Raw genomic sequence first — 22009 nt, 5'->3', positions numbered from 1 at the left:
AGCAAACCTGGAACCTAGAAAGACCTGGGTTGAACCGGAGTAAACACAAATGGAACACCAAGCCTTCTAGCTCAACATCAGTGTCTGACCCCACTAATGCTCGAATGGGGGAATAAGAAAATAATCCCCACCGCCACGCTCCAAAATGTATTGGAAAGCATTTAAAGCAGCAAAGGCAGGATCGGCTCCATATTATTGCCAAGCATGTATATGTGTGATGGTCAGGTGTCCACATACTTTTGGCCATATAGCATACATTATGCTATATTAAATTGTGTATTTATATTCACACTGTTTTGTCCTAATACGGTGGTGGCTCAAGTGGTTAAGGCCCTGGGTCAGTCATCGGAAGAACGGGGGTTCAAGCCCCAGTGCTGTCAAGTTGCCACTGTTGGGCCCTTGAGCAAGGCCCTTAATCCTTTCCGCTCCAGGGGTGCTTTATCATGGCTGACTCTGACCCCAACCTCCAAGGATGGGATATGCAAAGAAAGAATTTCACTGTGCTGTAATGTATATGTGACAAATAAAAGCTATTTCTAATATAATCTACATGTTTCTTTCTTCTTGAAAAAAAGCTTCTTGAATCATGTATATGGTTACTGACTGTAGTCTTTTATTATACATAATTCACAAGCCTCTATGCTATTTCCTACAGTGGAAAGAGACCATCACTGTAAAATTTACAGCTTTTTATTTACTTGGCCAAACTGAAAAATTAATGTTAGAGTTGCCTATATGCTGCATTATTTTCTTAACTTGTCCATGATGAAACAGTAGTAGTAATTCAGAAGCTTCAGCATGTCCCAGCTGTTAAAGATAAGCAATTAAGCAGAACTGGCAACCAAGTTTGACCAGTTCAGTCTGTGTTTCAGTGGCTAGTAGCTGGTCAGACTAAGTTGGATTTTTCATTTGGGTATTTGCTTGGATGATAGCAGTGACATTGGCATGACACTAGTTTGCATGTATCTCTGTCACACACACACACACACACACATATACACACTTTGTACACTTGTACACATACTGTTTGCTCTCTCCCATCAGTGGACAAGATGCTGATGAATTGTTTATTCATTTATATATTGATTATCTCATTACAGTGGCACCTGTCAAACGTAGCAAGCAAGTGAAAAAATGTAAAGATCTGTGTGACCGTGACGAAGGATGTGCTGGACAAACAAATCTGGTCCATGAAGGCCTCACCTCACAACTTGCTTAAATGACTTAAAGGATCTGCTGCTAACGTCTTAGTGCCAGATAACACAGCACACATTCAGAGATATAGATTTTTTTTTTTAATAAAATAAGATCCTTATTATTTTATTTAAACTATTATACAGTTCACATTAGCCTTAACCCAGGATGTAGGGTCATTCATAGGACAAGCTGACACTTCATATAGGTTGACTCACATCTTTAAAAAGGCAGATTTTTTGGAAAAAAGGACAAATATCCACTGATGTGCTCACTGAGAATCCTTCGTTATTCTATTACAAGTTGATGACTGTATAACGCTATTAATCACACACTGTACCACTGTCAACAAAAAGAATCAAGTGAATCTGAGTTATTTGGTACATTCAGAGCCAGTTCAGACTCGCATTAAGACGCATATTAAAAATTAATTACAGTTAAACTACAGGTGGCAAAATAAATATATATCAGAATTCTTACCGCAGGCTATTTGTCAGTGTAATGATGCAACACCTTGTTGTTGTGTTTACATATATTTAAATAGTTTCTTATATATACAGCAAGTGCAATGCAAACTATAACACAGTGAACAATTATTTATTTTATTACATAGTGGTGTACAGTAAACAGCAAGAACAACTGACAGGTGGCGGAAATACCAGAGACCTTTTTGGGAGTCAAAAGAAGAGTCGACTCTTTTGGGCGAGTCGACTAAACCAAATTATCTGACTCAGTGAAAAGAGGCAAGAAAAAAATTTCCATCACTATTGTGCCGTTCTAACAACAAGCCAGTAAGTAAGGTGTGGCCAAATGTCACATGATTGCCTCCTGTCAGAAAGGCATTGGCTAGATTCAAATTCCAGCTTACACTGAAGATGAAAACATGCAGCATTAACCCAGAAAACCCAGATAAATAATACAACAGTAAATATTTTAGGAACACAGTAAGAGCCCAGTGATGTTCCTCTCTGCTTTCTTCCAGCATGTCACCATGTCAAAAGCAGCAGGATTTCTTTACTCAATATATCTACGTTATTCATCCATGAATCTTGACTTATAGCTAAAACCGTTATTAATTATTTTTAAAGTTCACTAGGACTACGTTTAACTAAACAGAGGAAGCAGTGTGGACAAAAAATACACACTATATTTACATTTTTGACAAAAATCGGTTATGTTATGAAACAAAGATGAAGAAAATTATCAAACACGAAGCAATTCACATATAAAGGACTACTTTCATATTATTTCTCAAACCCCATTCAGAATTCTGGCTTGAAATGTCACGGCCCACAAACGACCCATAAACCCGTTGAACGTGCTTTAAACATCTATTACCACTACGAGTGCCATTGTTCTCTTAAAAATTACATGGCACTTATTACTTCAACTGTTGTTAAATGTGGCAGCCAGACGACCAACGGGGTAATTACCCTCTTTGCGGAATGTAAAATGTGGCCAGATGAATACAGGGACAATTGCTGGGATACATGACCGTTTGCATGTCTTCCTCTGTGATCTATTGTTGGCCATCTGTGATTTGTGGACAATGTCGGAGGGGGATGGACTGTTATAGTCTGTAACGAAATGCCCCCTACATACTTTATTTCTGAATGAACACTTCAAAAGGCACTGTTTAACCTCTCAGCATGACACAGTGGTGTGGTTTTACTTCCAAATGTATGCAAGAAACATTATCATAGTCTTACAGTGAATCATTTCCTTGGGACAGAAAGAATGCTCGTATGAGCAGCGTGTGATCAAGTGATCAAGTTAAAAAAGGAACCATAGTAATGCCTTAGGTTGGGTTTTTTGGGTTTAATTGTAATGGCAACAAATGCTTTTCGAAATGGAAACAGACTTTTGCTCTTTGATCCTATTCACTAGGGATTCATACAAATGTGTAAGATTCCAAGTAGTAAAAAATATCATAACTGCACCTTTTTTCTCAGATTCTTTAATGGTTCATTAGATGCTTATTGTCCTTAAAGGGTTTTACTTAGAACAATCTGTGATAAGAAAACAATACAGAGATTGCCCAGAGAGACATCCAAAGTATCATTAAGGATTAATCACAGTACAGTACATAACTCTTATGACATTCAATACTATTTTCAATACATTAAAAAAGGCATGATATGATACTAGATGTCGTATCACCTCCGTTCATTCACCTTCCTTAGAGAAACTTTTATAAATTAACATTTTAAATGATAAATCTCTAGTTTTTTTGCCCCCGTCTCTTGGTTGTTTCATTAAGAAAATCTAAAATAACCACAACAAAAAAAGAGACCAATTTAGTGTTTCATGTAATCTTTCCACAGTTATTTCAGACCCACCACATTCTTCTATGCTCACACAATAATGGCACATTCAACTCAAAAGGAGCTTGGTTAACAACAAGGTTAATAAGGTTAATCAATTTTTGTGGTTTAACTCTACAAGCCCACATCTCCTGTGGAGAATGTGATTAGGTTTTAAAAGTGAGGATCTTCAGGCACACTCCTCTTGGCTAGCCCCTTGCTGACAAAACTCTAAACCCTCATCTAGCTAGACAAAGAGGGAGGTCAGCGAGGGTCAGCACAACTCGTGACATCTGCTAATTGTCCTGGTGGGCCGGCTAAGCCTCGCTCTCCGAATACCAGTGCTTTAGTTGGTGTTGACACCTGGGAGGACTCTGGCATCTGCCACGGCAAGACCACCTCTGGAGGTGCTGGGGATTATTTACAACACTACACTGACCTGAACACACAACGATTTTGATACGGTCATGCATCTGTTGGACTGACACGCAAGGGCTTTTTCTTTCTTTCTTTTTTTACAGATAAATTTGGGCCAAGTCTAATCATGCAGACTGAATTATTATTATTATTATTATTATTATTATTATTATTATTATTATTATTGTTGTTGTTGTTGTTGTTATTATTATTATTAATATTTATTTGTTTATACTATTTGTTATACTAGTAATTTATCTGTTGAAAGCTCTGCTTTGGTAGACATGCATTTATTATTGCTACATCTCACTTGCTCATTAGGGATCCAGGACTATATCTGGATTTGTAAAGAGTTTTGCTTTGGGTTCAGTGCAAATAAAATTGAAAAACGTAAGTTTCAGTTAAAAAAAAGTTAATTTCTTAACATACCGCGTTAAGGCTAAACATTACAACATGTTTTATTATTCATAACTTCAACAAAACATTTTCATTTTCCTGTGTTTTCTGTGAGTGGTGGTGGAAAAAAAAAAGTGTTGAACGCACCACAAGTCCTACTCACTTGCTGACAAGTTACAGCAGAGTCGATTAATTACCATGACAACCAGCACTCGCGCGCCGTACCGTCGTAAAATCAGTCAATTGCAAATAACGACAAGGGTCGCAACAAAAAAACTACACGCTCCTTAAGAAAAGGGGCACATTTTAACCAGATGCGGGGTAATAAATGTCCGAGGCCGTGTTACCCGCTGCGAAGTGAGCATTTGCATTTTAAAGTATAAGAGATGCCTGTGTTGAGAGAAAGAGAAAGGGGGAGGGCTGTTTATAGTAATGACAAGAGAGTAAGGACATTTGGGAAGCAGGGCTCTGGGTGAAGTTTTTTTTTTTGTGTGTGTGTCCAAGTCCAGTCTTTATAAATGTTAATTTTTCTACACGCGCGCGACTCGTGGGTTCCGCCAGTATAAATGCGCGAGGATTGGTCCAAGTTGTAAAGGGCGAGGACACAAGCACGGCTTTCCCTGTCACTCCTCACTCCGACCTTTACGTCTGGCAGTTTCCGAGTTAGTTCCCTGAGAGAGTGTCCGTGAATATGCAACAAGAAACGGGAAAACCTCAGCGGATTTCTTCTTTTTCCATCGCCGACATCCTAGATCCCTCGAAATTCACAGGAAGGCATCGGGATGCGCAAAGTGACAAACTTTCCGACTACACAAACAAGAGAATCTGCGGTGAGTTGATTATTTATTTATCTATTCATTTAATAGCAACTGAAGGTACAGGTAACATCTCACTTTTTTTTAATTAGTGTTTTTATTTGAATACAGAGCCCACAAGAGGGCACATTTGAGCGTACATGTCCCCAAATCCACAAATTTAATGGGTTTCAGTGATTCCTCCAAACACAAACTTTCTGTTAAATGATTTACTTCAAACGATTAGAATGAAATGTTAGAAGAAATAAACACTTTCAAATCTCAGGGATCCGTCAGGACTTAAAATAACTAGAAAAAAACAAAAAACATTTCGCAAGTTCGCCTTTTCGCAGATGCAATCAACTGTACATCTCTTGTATCTTTGACCTGGAACTGTGAATATAATGTAACTAAATCATTGCAACTCAGTTATCTAGCTTTACTCAAAGTCATGGTACACCATATGCACTTTGCTAGATAAAAACACATTCACAGACTACTAAAGGTATGAAACAGAAAGGAGAATGACAGTTTGGTGCCATTATTTTTGAGCACGTGTGCCTGTGGTTCTGATACAGGAACCTCTGGGGTATCCTGAGGAGTTTGTGACGTACAGCCAAAGGATCCCTTGTGAAACTTTTCCGCATGTGCTTTTACGCGTCAGTTACGTACAAAGGGCCCATGTTCAATACGTTTAGTGTGTATTGTTTACTTGAAGATGTACCTTTTTAAAATAATTCATTCATAAAGACAGTGGTCTTACAGATACACCACGTTCATCTTCTTAGGTAAAAGATGCACAAAAATGATGGTACCACCATAGCAACAAAAAAAAGTCCAGGTCGATCCCTTTATTCCTGAACACGCTAAAGGTTTTGCAGGATTTGCTGGTTAGTGATAATAAACTTAATAATATTTATATATAGCCTATTAGAACTGCCGATATCTCCTGTCGTTGCTTATTCTTCAAAAACACAGAAAACAAATGGGAAACTGCCTCATCTACGGCAGAAGGCGCAGCTTAATTTTCCTAGTGGCTGTTTGTGACTGACAAAGCTAAAACGTGTGAGAATGCAAAACACCATCAGCTGGCTGCTCCTGCAAACTGTAGGTTTAGAATGGAGAAGGGAAAAAAAAATACCAAACACCATGCTGCAGCCTAGGTGCAAGTTTGTTAGTCATTTCTAACATAGCAACATTCACATGGGTGTTTAGGATTCCTGTATATGTTAAAGCGGTTGTCTGAAACTGCCTGTTTTTGAGATTGATGCACTCTCAAGGACTTGAGAGGACTTGATGCACGAGGCATTTTTACTTTGCAAATCACAGGATTTAGAGCATCATTAGAGACAAAGGGCCTGAGTCAGTTCTGATCACGTGATAACCCGTGCCCAGGATGACCGTCTCAAAGGAAATAAACAAATGGCTTCTTTACCCTGTATCACCGATTCATAATAGTAGAAATCCTTTATAACGTATTATATGTGGACCAGATTTTGTCTTCTTACTAATGCCTGCATTTCTCACTTGTTCACAAACCCTCACAAGGGAAGACTGAGAGTTAATTCAGTATATAAATACTGTATGAATAAAAAAAAAAAAGCTGATTTAAAAAAAGCTCTAAATCAGTAGATATGCAGAATGTGAATACAAATTGAATTGAATGGTATTTAATTAATTTCTATATTTAAAAAAAATAACTACAACCATGTATTGTCTGTTTTCATTTCAGATGAATTATCCGGTGATGAAAGTGCTGAAGGCTCAGATGAAGTTTCAGCAGGCACAGAAACGAAGGAAGGCCCTCGCATCGGCGGTAAAGCTAAAGTCAAGGGTCGGCGCATGCGCACAGCGTTCACTCTGGACCAACTGCATGTGCTCGAGCGCAGCTTCCAGAGCAGCCACTATTTGTCGGTGTTTGAGCGCCACGTCATCGCCAAGGCTCTGGAGCTGTCCGAGACACAGGTCAAGATCTGGTTTCAGAACAGGCGCACCAAGTGGAAGAAGGAGCAAGAGGGACGAGAGCTGGAGGAGCTGTACCAGTGCGCCACGTTAGCACCGGTGGTTGTACCGACCACACTGGCACTCGGTGGTGCCTCCTGCAACAGGTCGAGTCCAGTGCACTTCTACTCGGCACGGAACCTTCTGAGCGCTTATCCTGCACTTACACTGCTTTGAAACCAGATTTGACTCTCAACCAACTTTCCTTTTCAGCGACTCTTTGAATGGATTTTTTTTCTTTTTGAAAAGACTGAATTCGGATTATGTATTCCATTGTTCGCCGTGGTCTGGGCTAACAGGTGTATTATTAGCAGTTAGCATTCAAACTAGTCTTAGCTGGGCTAGCTAATATTACACAAATGGGAGCTAGAACACAGAATATAGGCAAGTAGTACATTAGTAATTTTTTTAAATTTACAATTTATTTTAGGTCTCACTGAAACCAAACATCTCCATAACCCCTCAAACATATGGCATGTTCCATAAAGCATTTTCTTCAGGTAATATTTTGATAAAAAAATAGCACAATTTATTTTGCTCTGAATTTCAATTATTTGATATAGGACCTATCAAAAGTGTTATGGCAACGATTTATTCACAAATGTGGTTGTTGATAAAACCTGATCTTCCAAAACGACTCGCGATGTCCCACATCACTTGAATTTACCTGAAGTTTGGGATGATGCTCTGTGTGCTAAATTGAACATTTGCGTAGTTTTGATTTCCTTAGAAACAAATCAGTAAATAAGTCGTAACGCCATGGGTAGTTTACTGAACGTGGAAAACAAATTGACGAGCCTGATCAAGGAAGGTTGCATAAGGTCATTTCTTTTCAACTTTACAGGAAGTTAATATCATTAATCTGTGTATTTAAATGTCATGAAATATTTATGAGTTTAATTTGCATATTTATGTCATGTTTTTAATTATGTTGAAATATTTTGCAAGGGAGTTTGTGCATTTTATTTCTTAAAAAAATACATTAAAATGTATATTTTTGCATTCAGATGTTTATTTCTCATTTGACATCTAAAACCTGATATCATGTGTTTTTTTAAGTGTATATTACTTGTGAATAAAATTTAATAAAATAATAAAAACACTTTATGGAACTATATAGTTCTGAAGTTAGTAATGGGGGAGAGAGAGAGAGAGAGAGAGAGAGAGAGAGAGAGAGAGAGAGAGAGAGAGGGAGGGGGACAGAGAGGGAGAGAGAAAGCGAGAGAGAGGGAGAGTGAGAGGGAGGGGGAGAAAGACAAAGAGGGAGATGCCCATATGGAGAGCAGATCGTCGAGACAGACAGGATATCACTAGAAGTAGTCAAGCCGTTTCAGCACACGAAATAAGAAAGGACGGGGGAAAAAAAGATGTTTGAAATGATTCCAGATGAAAACAGGAGGACCACATCTGTCTGCAATCTTAACACATGGCTTTTATTAACTTCAGCTGCCTTGCCAGTGACATCGATAACTTCAATGCCTTTCCAAGGTTGTGCAAAGAGTCTGTAAGTGGTTTATATAATATACTCTACATGGCCAAAAGTTTATGGTCACCTGACCATGACGCTCAGTGTTTGAACATACCATTACAGATTTATTTGCACCCCCACACACACTCTTTGTAGCTGTTAATAGCCTCAACTCTTCTGAAAAGGTTTTTCGCAAGATTTTGGATTGTGGCTGTGTGCTCATTCTGCCTCAGAAGTATTAGTGAAGTCAGGCACTGATGTCCGGATTGGCGTCTGTGTTCCAGTTTATCCGGAAGCTGAGGTCAGGCTGTGCAAGATACTCGGGTTCTTCCACGTGTTCTTGCTGGAACAAGACTAAGCTGCTTAGTTGTTCTTGAATGAAGGAATACTACAGTATAATACTAATACTACAGTATACAAAGACATTCTAGAAAATTGCAGTGAATCAGGTGTCCACAAACATTTGGCTATAGTCAGAAAAGTACATTTTTATCTCTTATGGTGGGATACTTCAAGTTCGTCTTAAAACAGCTCCTGAGATGGTGTCACAGCTAAACTCGATAAAATATACTTGCAGTATAATAATAGTCACAGCATTTCCTCTGTATAATATAAATCAGGGAGCATCTGTTCATTCTATCTTGCGCCAGTCAAACTGAAACTGAGACAGACTTTCACCCTCTAAATTAAAAGCAGCAGAGGAGCACAGGAATGGTGTTATCTCAGCGCACAGGATTAATGGCTCTGTCTTGAATTACGTAATGGATCTGGCCAAATGAATTCCCCTAATTTAAAAAAAAAACTTCTCAGCTGCATTCTCTGCTGGGAACCACTACGTTTTAAGCAGCAGGATGAATCGTGTCCTTTAAAAACCCTGGACCCGTATTCTCCAAAGATCCTGGCTGGATTCTAACATCCTATCTGCTATACATGTGATTTGCAAGTCACATGATGTCTTAAAGGAGCTTTTTTATTAGGAACCAGATGACCGTGCACTCTGTTTTGACCAAACCAGACGAGTCTGCATGATTTAACTAGAGTGCAATGTCCCCTTTGTTTTTTCTAAAAAAGGAATGTGGATTTTTGTGAAACCATAAACAAAACAATTCTAACATCGATAAGAAAAAATACGCAGATCAAGGCTGGGGCTGATTTCTTTCAAGCCCAGACTGTAGATTCATGCAGCTTATCATTTACAGTCATGTGAAATCTTTACACTTAATGAAATGCCCCCAGGAGATAATTTACCCCAGTACACTGGAATTCGACTAAATATTATAAAATGTTTTCAATCAGTGTAAACAAATAAATGATAGTCTGACATAAAATTAGTCAGGACACTGTTGGTTTTTACTGTGAGGCTCTGTGCATGTGTTTTAACCTTACACAAAATTTTAGTGGGTCAAATATTAGATGCTTTCAGCACTTGGGGCATCTCAGAGAGCAGAAAATGGTGATATCACCATTTATTTTAAAGTTAGCAATATTTATTTGAGAAAAACAAACTGTTTTAGTTTTTTTGAAACTTTTCTATGAATATATTGACCCAAGTAGGCTAGGTAGAAACAAACAAAAAAAACTTATTTATAAAAAACTACAATTTCTTAAAGTCCTGAGTGTATAATTTTTTTTACACATTAATCAAGACTGTGGAGTGTGACCTGACAAAGGCATTCACTGCTGAACATGGACACAACCAAAAGAGGTGCAAATTCCATTTTTTGGCCTCTGCTATAAAGAGTTAAGTCAATGACAGATCTGTAACACAGCATGAGCAGTGAGTGAGAAGGTGCATGTGAAATTAAAACATTGGGTATAATAAAGCAGCATGGGTTACATAACTTTTTCAATTGTTGATGTTTAAAAATGCCTTTGAGGGGGAAAAAAAAGATAATAGACTTAGCAAACAACATTTGATTAAAGTACAGATGACAGAAAGAGACAAACAGCAGAAGTCTGAAAGAAAGTTTTTAGAAGAAATCCAGCTTCTCAGTTTATCACGCTTACTTTTCATTAAAGACCTCTCATGATTGTCTTTCTACATTCTAGGTTTTTGCCTATAATAACACACCGTGGCTTTCTAGTTTGGGTTTGCCAGGCTGATTAGAAATATCCACTGAATCCAATAAAGTCATTTATTTCTGCACTCCATTACAAATAAATAGTCCCATTTGTCTCTGGTGTTATATGGGAATTTTAACTGCATGAGGTTTGGTTTTCTGTGAGGAGAAAAAGTCCTTGGAATTTAAGACACTATGGTTAGTGGGGGTGGATAGTGGAAAAAAAAAAAACATCCAGCATGGAAACAAGCAACTAATTTCTATTTAATAAAAACGACCAAACAAATTTGCCAACACATATGAGATGGCTTGGTTAAGAAAAAGGGTGTGTATTATTTGGGTTGAAATAACTGATTAAGAACTTTAATCTGTATTTTATTAAATCGATTTAATACAAGATGTTCGAAATCATTTGTCTTTACTGACTTTTTTTTTTTTTTTTGGAGCCACACACCCTCCCCCTTCCTCAAGCCCTCCTTCCAGTACCCTCCTCAGACACCAATCCTTTTTTCCCCAAGACTTCCCACACTCACTCAGAGGGGGCTGTCGGAGGAATTCAGCTGGAGGAACAGCTCGGTACGAAAAAGCAAGCGAGATACAACTTCAGCTCTACATCTGATTCCACTGTTGTTCTCGTTCATTCTTCCTCTGGTTCAGATTAGTGTGTTGTCTTAAAATTTGACCACCGTCTTTGCTTGTTTAAAGAAAACCAACACACTCCTTTCCTTTTTCCATTTGCTGCCTTGGCACATTCTTCTGTGACAGCGAGCCTGGATCTCCACCTTCCTCCACCTTGATTCTCCATTCGGCTGCACTGAATGAAGATGCACAGGTCAAAGGTTAGGCTCTGTCTCACCTTGTTCTCACTCTGCTGGACTTTATCATGCTTCGACAACGTGGAAGCAGACGGCATCATCAGGCCTGGAAAGACCACCAAAGGTCTCAGAAGACAATCAGCTGTTGCTGATCAGCAGAAAGAAGAATTAGAGTCAGAAGACACTCAGCTGGACAAACCCAGTGCAGATGTGGAGGGTAAAAATGACAAAACAAGCAGTAAAAAGTCACCAGAAGACATCCTAGCAGGTAAATGTTATTTAGCATCAGCATCAGACTGTTCAGTAATAAAGCATGTGCATTGGTTTAAGATTGTAAGAGTAGTTTCTTCTCAAACGATTATACAGGGTATTATTAACGTTTTGACCAATCTGGCTTTCCTTTTATGCAAGGCAGCCTTCTTACATTGACACAATATATATTTTCTACAAACACTCTCAGGGTAGTGAATGGAAAAGAGATTACGGTTAGGCGAGTAGTGAAGGAGTAGATGGTAATTACAGATGGCAGCATGGCCAAGTGAAACATGGACGTTATTCTCCCCATCCAAGCACGCCTCCTTTACTCTATTTTGCTAATAAAAGATTCTAGTGTTCAGTTTTTTTGCAGAGGCAGAGTCAGGAAGAGAAACCGTCCTTTTGAATCAGTTGCTTTGGATTAACACAGATTAAGACAACTATCTGTCTTAAAGTCAAAATTGTTTAGGCTAAAAAGGACTGAGTATTGAAGAAAAAAAAATGTATAAACACACCTACACAGACTCGTGATCGATGAGTATAAATGATTACTAGATTATCTGCAGACGAGCAAGAGATTTATGCCTATGATCTGGATTCAATTTGACACTATTAATTTCATTTGCTAGCTATCATTGTCTGACAACTGTTTAATAGCTGTTACATTCTTAAATGTTTTTAACACTGAATTGCTAAAAGAACGAACACTTGGCCCATGGAAACTGGAGAGTTGAAGACTGGAAAAAAACATTTGCGGAGTCTGTGCCTGAATCTTCTGTAGCCAAAGATTTCCTGTTCTTGGATGACACGAATGAACTCGATGTGGTCATCTGCTGTTTTAGCCTCAAGGTTCAAAGTGTTTTGCATTCTCAGGTTACTTTTCATTTCACCTTGGATATAATGAATGGTTATTTGAGATCCTGAAGGTTTGAACCACCCTTGTAGTCTCTCACGTAAACTCACAGAAGTTTTTTTTTTTTGTAAGATCTAGAGACTATGCGTGAAAATCAAAGGAGATTTCTGAAATACTCAAATCTGACAAGAACAACCATGCCAGTCACAGAGATTGCAGTTTATCTTGCAGTTTTTATTTAATGAAGCCCTTGACCTTTACTTGCATGATTTTATACACTGCCTTGCTGCCACATGATTGTCTGAGTAAATAATTGTGTGAATGAACTGATCCTAAAGTGTCTAGTGAGTCTAGCTTCATGAAAAGTGTATCAATCCATGCTGTAGACTGTATGTCAAGGTTTGAAAGCAGTGTAAGATTGGTGTAAGTGATTTGGATGACCTACATATACATACATGATGAATATTATCTCTGGTATAGTATGCGATTTACTTTTCTGACTATATACATATATTTTCCCCAAACAACAAATTGAAAAATGACTTTTGATTATTTCTATGCAGTTTATATTCCGCCTCTATTCTTTTTTTTGTGTGTGTGATATAATTTCTTTTTCTTTCTTCGGCTCAAGAAAAGGCAAAGAAAGCAGCAGAGAAAGAGGCCAAAGCAAAGAAGCCAAAGGCGCCCAAGCCCACCAAAGCACCCAAGCCTCCGAAACCAACAAAGAAGCCAAAACCAACCAAAAAACCCAAACCACCAAAACCAACCAAAAAGCCCAAACCACCAAAACCAACCAAGAAACCCAAACTTCCTAAACCTACCAAGAAGTCCAAGGTAGTGAAGGCCACCCCAAAGTATGAAGTAAATGAGAAACCCAGCTCTCCATCAAAGAAACCAACCATGGAGGAGGAAGAAGAGGAGAAAATTCACACAGAACTCGGATTTAATAAATGTACATATTTGCCAGTATGCGTTATGTCATTTTGTTATTTTCTAAAGTATATATTTTTATTAGTGGTTGCAGATTTGTGATTAGTCCTTAAAACTCTACTGGCTTCATGCCACATTTCCTCAGAATACCAAACACTGTAAACTGAAAAGTTCAAACCCTTTCATTCAAACCAAAAATCACTAAATTGACGGTTCTGCCACCTGTCCGTTGGTGTAATTTGTAGTTTCTTTGGTCAGCGTGTGCTTAATCTATCTGGGGGCAAAACAGGATGATAGAGTAAATAATCCACTTGGTTGGTGTTCATTACACCCACAACTGTACTTCACAACTGTACCTTCTCAATCATTACTTATAATGTGTTACGGATGTGTCAGTAAAGTGAAAATCAGCATCTCAAAATGGAAAATGTAGCCAGAATTTCACTCATAAATGACTCACACTGATAAATCTACAGTCTGGGCTACAAAGAAATCAGCCCCAGTCTCATCATTCCATCCTATATATTTTTGCAGCAAGTAATCTGATGTGGATATGAAAAACATTGAAATTCAAACAAATATGCAAATAAGTAAATTAGTCTAATGACATAGCACATACTGTTCATTTTAGAGAAAATGTTCCTGATTTGATGGTTTTACTACTAATAGTTTCTTTTATCTTTGTCTCCCTTTTCTGTCACAGATCATCCCCCTAAGAATGAAGATACAAAAATCCTGAAGGAGCATGACCCCAGTTACTGGGATGCCAGATGTATGTATAGTTTTGTGTATGCGTGTAAACCAGTATTAAGTAAAATGAAAAAACAGCTGAATATTTTCCTTTATTATTTTCCTGATAGATGAAGTTACAGAGCCTGGTCTCCCGCCTAAAGTCAAGGAGGCCGACCCCATTACTGAGGATCCCAGCATATATTTACCCATTCCAGGTATTTGAAAGATAATTATGCTTCATGGCATAGAGTGGGCTGAGATACCTCATGTAGAAAAACCCACTAAAAAAATTGAAGGCATAATTATGTTCACAGTTGCATTCTGTAATTAGACATTCTGTAATCAGGCAATGAGAGTCAAAACAGGATCGTTTTATGAGATGGGTGAAATGTTTTTTGTCATTTTGTGTGGTTGTGTGTGTGTAGAGGAGACCACAGGCACACCACTTGTACCACCACCCTGGTATGAAGAATACGATTATTCTGACTGTACGTTTACTTCAATTCTTGTCTGATTAAAATATTTAAAATGTAAATATTAAATATAAATTAAACATTACTGTATGTAATGTTCGGTTCAATCTATCTCTCTTTCTTTCTCTTTTGCTTTCTCTGTAATCAGTGGTAGCAAAAAAACTGGAGGAGGAGATGGAGAAAAAGCGGAAAGAGAAGGAGGAGAAGGGTCTTTATTTTTTTTATGCATGTCTTTTGCAATAACAGTTCAGACCTCATTTGACTTCTTGGTGGTCTGTGTGTTGTGTTGTAAGAAATGTGCAAAGGAGTGCAACACTTTAATTCATTCATCTCTCTGCACTTTCTGTACTTATTTAACCTCTGACTTTAACATCTGCTTGATTGTACTGGTTCGAGCTTACATTTAATATGAAACTCCTTCAAAACAGCTGAAAAACTCAGGAAAATATGGGAGGAGGAGGAGGAAGAGAGAAGAAAGCAAACTCCTGTTTATGTCGAACCCAAAAGTAAGTCATTCCAAAAAACACAACGATTATCTAACATTGTGCAGAACAAACAGAGCAGCTAATAAATCATGAATGCACATGATGCAGAATTTATATGTCTATAAATACACTAGTGACATATGCTTTTCTTCTTGAATGGTTTTCTTTACTCCGCTTTCCCAAACTACAATAAATGTCAGTTCTTAGCTTCACAACCCCCGCAGTGTGTTTCATGTCCAGCTGGAGCGAGGCCTACAGTCCCCGACTGACTCCCAGTGTTGGGTGTTTTAAGAACGAGCCAGCATTCTGTTGGCTCGCATTTCATCCTTTTCTCCATTCAAATGAGCTTCTCCTCCCAAAAGGCCTCTCTCATTCTGGGGTGGAATCAGTTAGTCAGAGTGATCACTCATTCTCATCCTGTACAAACAGTGACAGAGCTTTTTATGACCATCAGCGTAAAATATGCCTTAGATGTTTAATTGGGGTTAGTCAAAGCCTGGACTTATTCACTGTTACTCATTCACATGAACAGGCCCAAATCTGAAAATGCAGGACAGTCCTCAAAGTAACAACCACACACAATTTTTATTCCTGTGGAAAAAACATTTAGATTATACAGCTAGAGATTATATAGTAAATAAAGTTTCTCTGTTGTCTCAATACAGATTGTCCTCCAATGGGCATGGAGTCGCATCGCGTGGAGGACGACCAAATCTTGTCCTCTTCGACATCCCATCACGGATTTGCAGCCCAGAGAGGTCGTTTGAATATGCAGGTGCTGACACCAACCCTACAGTATCGTGCTCAGAAAAAGTATTGGCCCCCTTTCTAAATACCTAGTCCTTTGCCTATTTCTCCTATTTCATATATCTATGAAGTAAACGAATCAGTTTGAACAAATGCCACAATGATCTCGATTTCTTCTGTCTGATTGGTCAAAAGGTGTTGATTCGTTCTCGGTAACAACAATTTGGACAGTTTCGAACCATGAGTCAAATAATAATAATATTAATTATTTATTTAATAATAAATGTATAGTAAGAGCTGATACACAGGGACTTGTAAATAAGTATGACAGAGAATTAATAAAAAAAACTGCATATAACCTATGAGGTTTTCTGCAAGGACAGGTTTATTTAACATTTTTTTAGAAGGAATCTCCAGTATCTGCGCTCTGTGTAACTATGTATCTGTAACAATTTAAAATTTAAGGAATGAAGAAGCAACTGCAATCCTTAACCTTTAGTAACAGGAATAAAACTGTTGATTCATTTCCTATAACAGCATGCCTCATCATGTATCCCTGACTTATGTTCCTTTCTTTCTTTCTTTCTTTCTTTCTTTTTTTTTTTTTTTTTTTTTACAGATAACTAGTTGTGCTGAATTGTCCTCAGATGACTATAAAAGTTTCATGCAGGACCAGCTGATGGAGGAGAATAAATAAATCTGTGAAATGTTTAAGATCCATAGCAAATATTATAGCAAAAAAAACGGAGGATGTACAAAATTCAGAATCTCTCAAAGGGGGCCAATACTTTTCATTGCACTATATAAATTTATAATTAGAATTTGACTGCATTACTGAGAGGTCATCAGTCATTTTTCCCCCCTTTTTTAAAGCTCCTGTTTAACTGTATATTACACTTATGTCAATAATGATGCATATGTCAGTGATGATAGGATTAAAATAAAGCTTGATTTCCTTTGGTTTGCTTTTCTAGGCCTCAAATGACGAGGAAGATGTTTACGGAGGGGCCTGGTGTGCTGACCCTGAGGAGAAGGAGCACTGGTTTCAGCTGGATGCCCGGCGAGAGGTGGAGTACACCGGGGTCATCACTCAGGGCAGGAGCTCAGAAACAAAGTAAGTAAGGACCAAAAAAAGTTGATCTATAAAGTCTTTAGAGGTTTGCAGTAGAATATTTGAGGTATTTTGACGATCAGGTCAAATCCTGCTAGAGGAACAGTTGTGGATTGTCTTGATAGCCATTTTTCGATAGTTTAGTTAATAGATTACAGGATGATAGAGCAAGAAATAAAGCAGCTTTTTAACCAAAATGAAATTTGTCCTTGCAGTGACGATTTTGTTTCATCGTATTTTGTGGCCTTCAGTAATGACACACGTGAATGGACGGTGCTTCATGACGGCTATGCTGAATGGGTGATCAGATTTATTTATTTATTTATTTTACCTCAAGTGCACATGATGTAATAATTAGGCCATGCCTTCCTTGCTTTATGGGTATGATACTAAATCCAGGCTTTATTCATTATTCACTCATTCACTCATGAATTCAACTCTCTAGCTCTTCTATGGCAATGTTGACAAAGATACTCCCGTGAAGACCGAGTTCTCCCATCCTGTGGTTGCACGATATATCCGAATCTTACCCCAGAGCTGGAACGGCAGTCTGTGCATGAGGCTAGAGGTGCTTGCCTGCCCCCTACCTAGTAAGCACTTTGCTTTACTTTACAACCAGGTTGAACGTTTTTTGTTTTTTTTCTTAATAAACAAGCTTTTTTCCTTTTTTGTTTTTTTACAGATAGTCACCCGACAGAGAATGATGTCACACCCACCGATGACTTGGATTACAGGCATCACAACTACAAGGAGATGAGGCAGGTGAGGCCAACGTGCCCCATTTTCATAATGCAAAGTACCGGTGTGTTAGAGTTAAAGGGCAGTCCTCCTGTTTGAACATGTGCAGTGCTCTGCTTTGCCTCTTGTTGATCTTTGCCTCTTCACTTGTTTGCAATCCAACATCCCATCCCATTGTTCTCTCATTGTTTTTTTATGCAGATGATGAAAGTGATAAATGAAGAATGTCCTAACATCACTAGAATCTACAACATTGGCAAGAGCTTTCAAGGGCTGAAGATGTACGCGATGGAGATCTCCGACAACCCGGGAGAGCATGAGACAGGTCCTGGGTGACAAATTAAAGGAATAAAACAAAGAAAGACTGCCCTAGTGAGGAGTTATGCCACTATGAGGCGAAATAACAGCTTCAGTACATTGTGGCATAGATTCTCACAGTTTAGTCTAAGGATATTCTCTTAGATGGTGTTTTGACGATAGCTAAATCTCCCAAAGGTGTTCATTTGGGTTGAGATCTAAATGCCATGTCATATGATTTCCATTATTTTTTAACCAATAAAACCATTCGCTTTGTAGATGTAGGTGGAGTCACACTTTAATGGACCACTCCCATCATAGAAATGTATCATAATTAATGTGATAAGTCAGAAGACCTTTTACCATTACAAAATATTCTGAGTAATGTAAATGCTTGGTGCTTCCTGTTTATATTTCAGGCGAGCCAGAATTCCGCTACTCTGCTGGTCTGCATGGGAATGAAGTTCTAGGCAGAGAGCTCCTGTTACTGCTCATGCAGTTCCTCTGCAAGGAGTACAATGACAACAACCCTCGAGTGCGACGCCTGGTGGACGGAGTGCGCATTCATTTAGTGCCCTCTCTCAATCCAGATGCGTATGAGCTGGCTTACGAAATGGTATTGCAGGTTCCACACATTATTAACTGATAAGTTAATGTTCATCTTCTATAACACATTCTATAATTACTTTTGTGTTTCAGGGCTCAGAAATGGGAAACTGGGCACTAGGACACTGGACTCAGGAAGGTTATGACATTTTCCAGAACTTTCCTGACCTTAATAGCATTCTTTGGGGTGCAGAGGACAGGGGCTGGATTCCCCGCATTGTGCCAAACCACCATATCCCCATTCCTGAGAACTTCTTGAATGGATCAGTAAGCACAAGCAAAGCACTTCATACACAACACATTCAATTTTGTGGGCTTTATTTTCTGGTTGGACAATATCACAGTACGATAATTTAATCTCTGTGATATTCTGTAAAATCACCTGGTTAACAAAATAATTCAGAAAAATAAAAAAAAATGAAAAAACTTATTTATTTATTTGTATAATATTTTTTCTTCTTCAATAATTCCTAATTTATGTTGCTAACTGAGACATTTTTTAATATCTTTTTTTCTGGTCAACAGTATTTTTCTAAAGGGGAAAAAGAAATATGAATTATGTAATGCTTAAATGTTCAAAGTATTCTATTCATTCTTATCCAAATAATTTAATATTTGCACTGCACTTACAGTTAATTAATACCGCTACCACCCCCCTGATATTTATTTATTTGTTTGTTTGTTTATTATAAGGAACAGCACATCTTACTTTTATATCAGTGCATTATTACAATTAGTTCTCTCTCCAGTGTTCTTTTTCCTTTCTCTTTTGAAGTTAATAAACCAAAAAACAAAATAAAAATAGAAAGCACACCTTTTCATGTCTTGTTGGGGGAAGGGAAAAAAACTTGCTGACACTAGAAGCTCCTTCCATAAATATGAATCACACATCTCATTACAGAATTATATTAATTGTTTCAATCTGTGTATTATTAGGCTTAGATTATATAAGATGTCACAATGATTAGTTGTTACCATAGAAACGCTAACATATTAGATAGAGTGCATTAATATAAACTTCAAATAATAGAAAATGAATCCAAGCTGTGTGACCAATAAGATATGAGAATACAACCGTGCTGTGGTATAATTTATAGTAATTTATTTGTGAGGCAAATTTGAGAAGATCCATAGATCACATCATACCATGTTTGCAGGTGGCTGCTGAGACAAAAGCCATCATCTCCTGGATGCAGCGAACGCCCTTTGTTCTGGGAGCAAATCTGCAGGGAGGTGAGAATATCGTCACATACCCGTTTGACATGCAGCGGCCACCACGGGCCCGTGGCCCAGCGGGGCGTCCAAACTACAACATGAATGAAGAGACATGGGCCAGGATCCAGAGACAAAACGAAGGTGCACTGCGTGAGACGCCAGACGAGAACATGTTCCGCTGGCTGGCCATGACCTATGCTCACAGCCACCTCACTATGACGGAGACGCAGCACGGCTTGTGTCACACTGATGACATCACAGATGGCCAGGGCATCGTTAATCGTGCAAACTGGAAACCTGTCGTAGGCAGTGAGTGAGAAATAATATACTGTGCTCTAAGACCACCGGTGTCCGATCTTATCCGGAGAGGGTCAGTGCAGGTGCAGGTATTTATTTCAATCAAGCAGGGGCCACACCTGATTCCTCCTGTTTAATACACGGATCTTGGTTTTCTCTAGATTTAGCTGTGCTTGGTTAGAATGAAAACCTGCACCCCCATCAGACCTTTCTGGAAAAAATTGGACACCCTTGAATTAGATATACGACTTAACATGTCACAAAGGTTAAGTTCAGGCACAAAAAGGTTTCTGTGCATATTTAATTATTTACTACACTTTGTCATCTGCATTCCTATAGGCATGAACGATTTCAGTTACCTTCACACAAACTGCTTCGAGATATCTATCTTCCTGGGATGTGACAAGTTTCCGCATGAAAGCGAGCTGTCTTTGGAGTGGGAGCACAACCGGGAATCCCTGCTTGCTTTCATAGAGCAGGTAAGGACTTTTGACAAGTGTCACAGTGAAGTGTTGTATAAGCAACAAATAATATTTCCTTCTATGTGTCATCCATTAGGTGCACCGTGGCATTAAAGGTGTGGTAAAGGACACTGATGGGAATCTAATCGCAAATGCTACAATATCAGTGGAGGGCATCAGACATGATGTCAAAACAGGTACCACCTGCTATATGTGTTCCCGTTAGGGTACAGAAATAGTTCCAGGTCTAGTCCCTCAGAAATCTGATGTTTTCATTATCTTGTGGATAATATAGCTCTTGTCTTTTCCCCCTCAGCTTCTACAGGTGATTACTGGCGTCTTTTAAACCCAGGTGAGTATCGTGTAACCGCCAGAGCTGATGGTTATACATCTCATACTCGCTTGTGCATGGTGGGCTATGAGGCAGGTGCATCACGATGCAGCTTCACATTATCCAAGTCGAACTGGGCCCGGATTAGAGAGATCATGGCCCAGAGAGGGAATAAACCAGTTCGGGCAGTCACCAGGACCCAAACTGGAAGCACAAGCAATGCCGGTCCAAATAAAAATCATGTGCCTGTTGGTGGAAGAAGGGAGCGATTGCGCCGTCTGCGTCTGATGCGTCTGCGCAGGCTGCGGATGCAGAGGCTGAGAGGCAACAGGACCACCACTCTAGTGCCCACAACCACTACAACCACCACCACCACAACCACCACAACCACCACTCCATTTCCCACCACCCACACGGAGCTGATAACTGAGACCACTGACTCGTGGTTTGACACGTGGTATATGATAGGCAACACAGACGCACCAGATCCCATCGAGCCTGAGCTCCCCGAGACAGAACCAACACGAGACTACACCTTTGAGTACAGAATAGATGATTACTGAGCACAGACACCACCTTGGCGGTATCGCAGCTGATGATTTTTCTCCCAGCCTTTATTCTCTACTAATATGAACACTCACTCTGTGGAACAGAGTGCCTAAAGATTTTTGGATATTGTTCTAATGAGATTTAACAAAACCTATATAAATATAAGGCCACCTTGCGTTTAATTTACAAAAGGGCACTCTTTTTTTTTTTTTGTATTATTATTATTTTTTTCATATGTTTTTTTTTTATAATAAAATGCCTGGATTATATGATGGTCTGCGGTTTTATTCAATAAATAAATAAGTAAATAAATAAAAACTGAACTGTTTAAAAAATCAAGGACAGTTATTCTTAAAGTTGGATTCAATGAATAATAGTGAATTATTTTCATAAATTATTATTATTATTATTATTAGTAGTAGTAGTAGTAGTAGTAGTAGTAGTAGTAGTAGTATTTAATTTTTCATTTTTTGTGGAAATC

General features: G+C 38.6%; 2 protein-coding genes across 2 annotated transcripts; both read left to right on the top strand.

Moving 5' to 3' along the window:
• Positions 1-4743: 4743 nt before the first annotated feature.
• On the top strand, positions 4744-8082 carry pnx (posterior neuron-specific homeobox). Its single transcript, XM_058411220.1, has 2 exons — positions 4744-5140; positions 6837-8082. Exons 1-2 carry the CDS (start codon positions 5002-5004, stop codon positions 7280-7282), a joined length of 585 nt encoding a protein of 194 aa, XP_058267203.1. The 5' UTR covers positions 4744-5001; the 3' UTR covers positions 7283-8082.
• Positions 8083-11152: 3070 nt separating this feature from the next.
• aebp1a (AE binding protein 1a) lies at positions 11153-21647 on the top strand. The gene is made up of 19 exons (XM_058411141.1): positions 11153-11716; positions 13188-13508; positions 14190-14258; positions 14347-14433; positions 14644-14706; positions 14840-14899; positions 15120-15197; positions 15842-15951; positions 16898-17037; positions 17250-17334; positions 17480-17624; positions 17717-17796; positions 17974-18097; positions 18489-18685; positions 18769-18942; positions 19833-20199; positions 20527-20666; positions 20746-20845; positions 20965-21647. The coding sequence occupies exons 1-19, from the start codon at positions 11452-11454 to the stop codon at positions 21540-21542; spliced, it is 3183 nt and encodes a 1060-aa protein (XP_058267124.1). The 5' UTR covers positions 11153-11451; the 3' UTR covers positions 21543-21647.
• Positions 21648-22009: the final 362 nt, after the last annotated feature.

Source organism: Hemibagrus wyckioides, linkage group LG16 (assembly GCF_019097595.1).
Source record: "Hemibagrus wyckioides isolate EC202008001 linkage group LG16, SWU_Hwy_1.0, whole genome shotgun sequence".
NCBI lineage: Eukaryota > Metazoa > Chordata > Actinopteri > Siluriformes > Bagridae > Hemibagrus > Hemibagrus wyckioides.
Note: the sequence above shows the minus strand (reverse complement) of the source record. Positions and strands in the feature narration are given on the sequence as shown.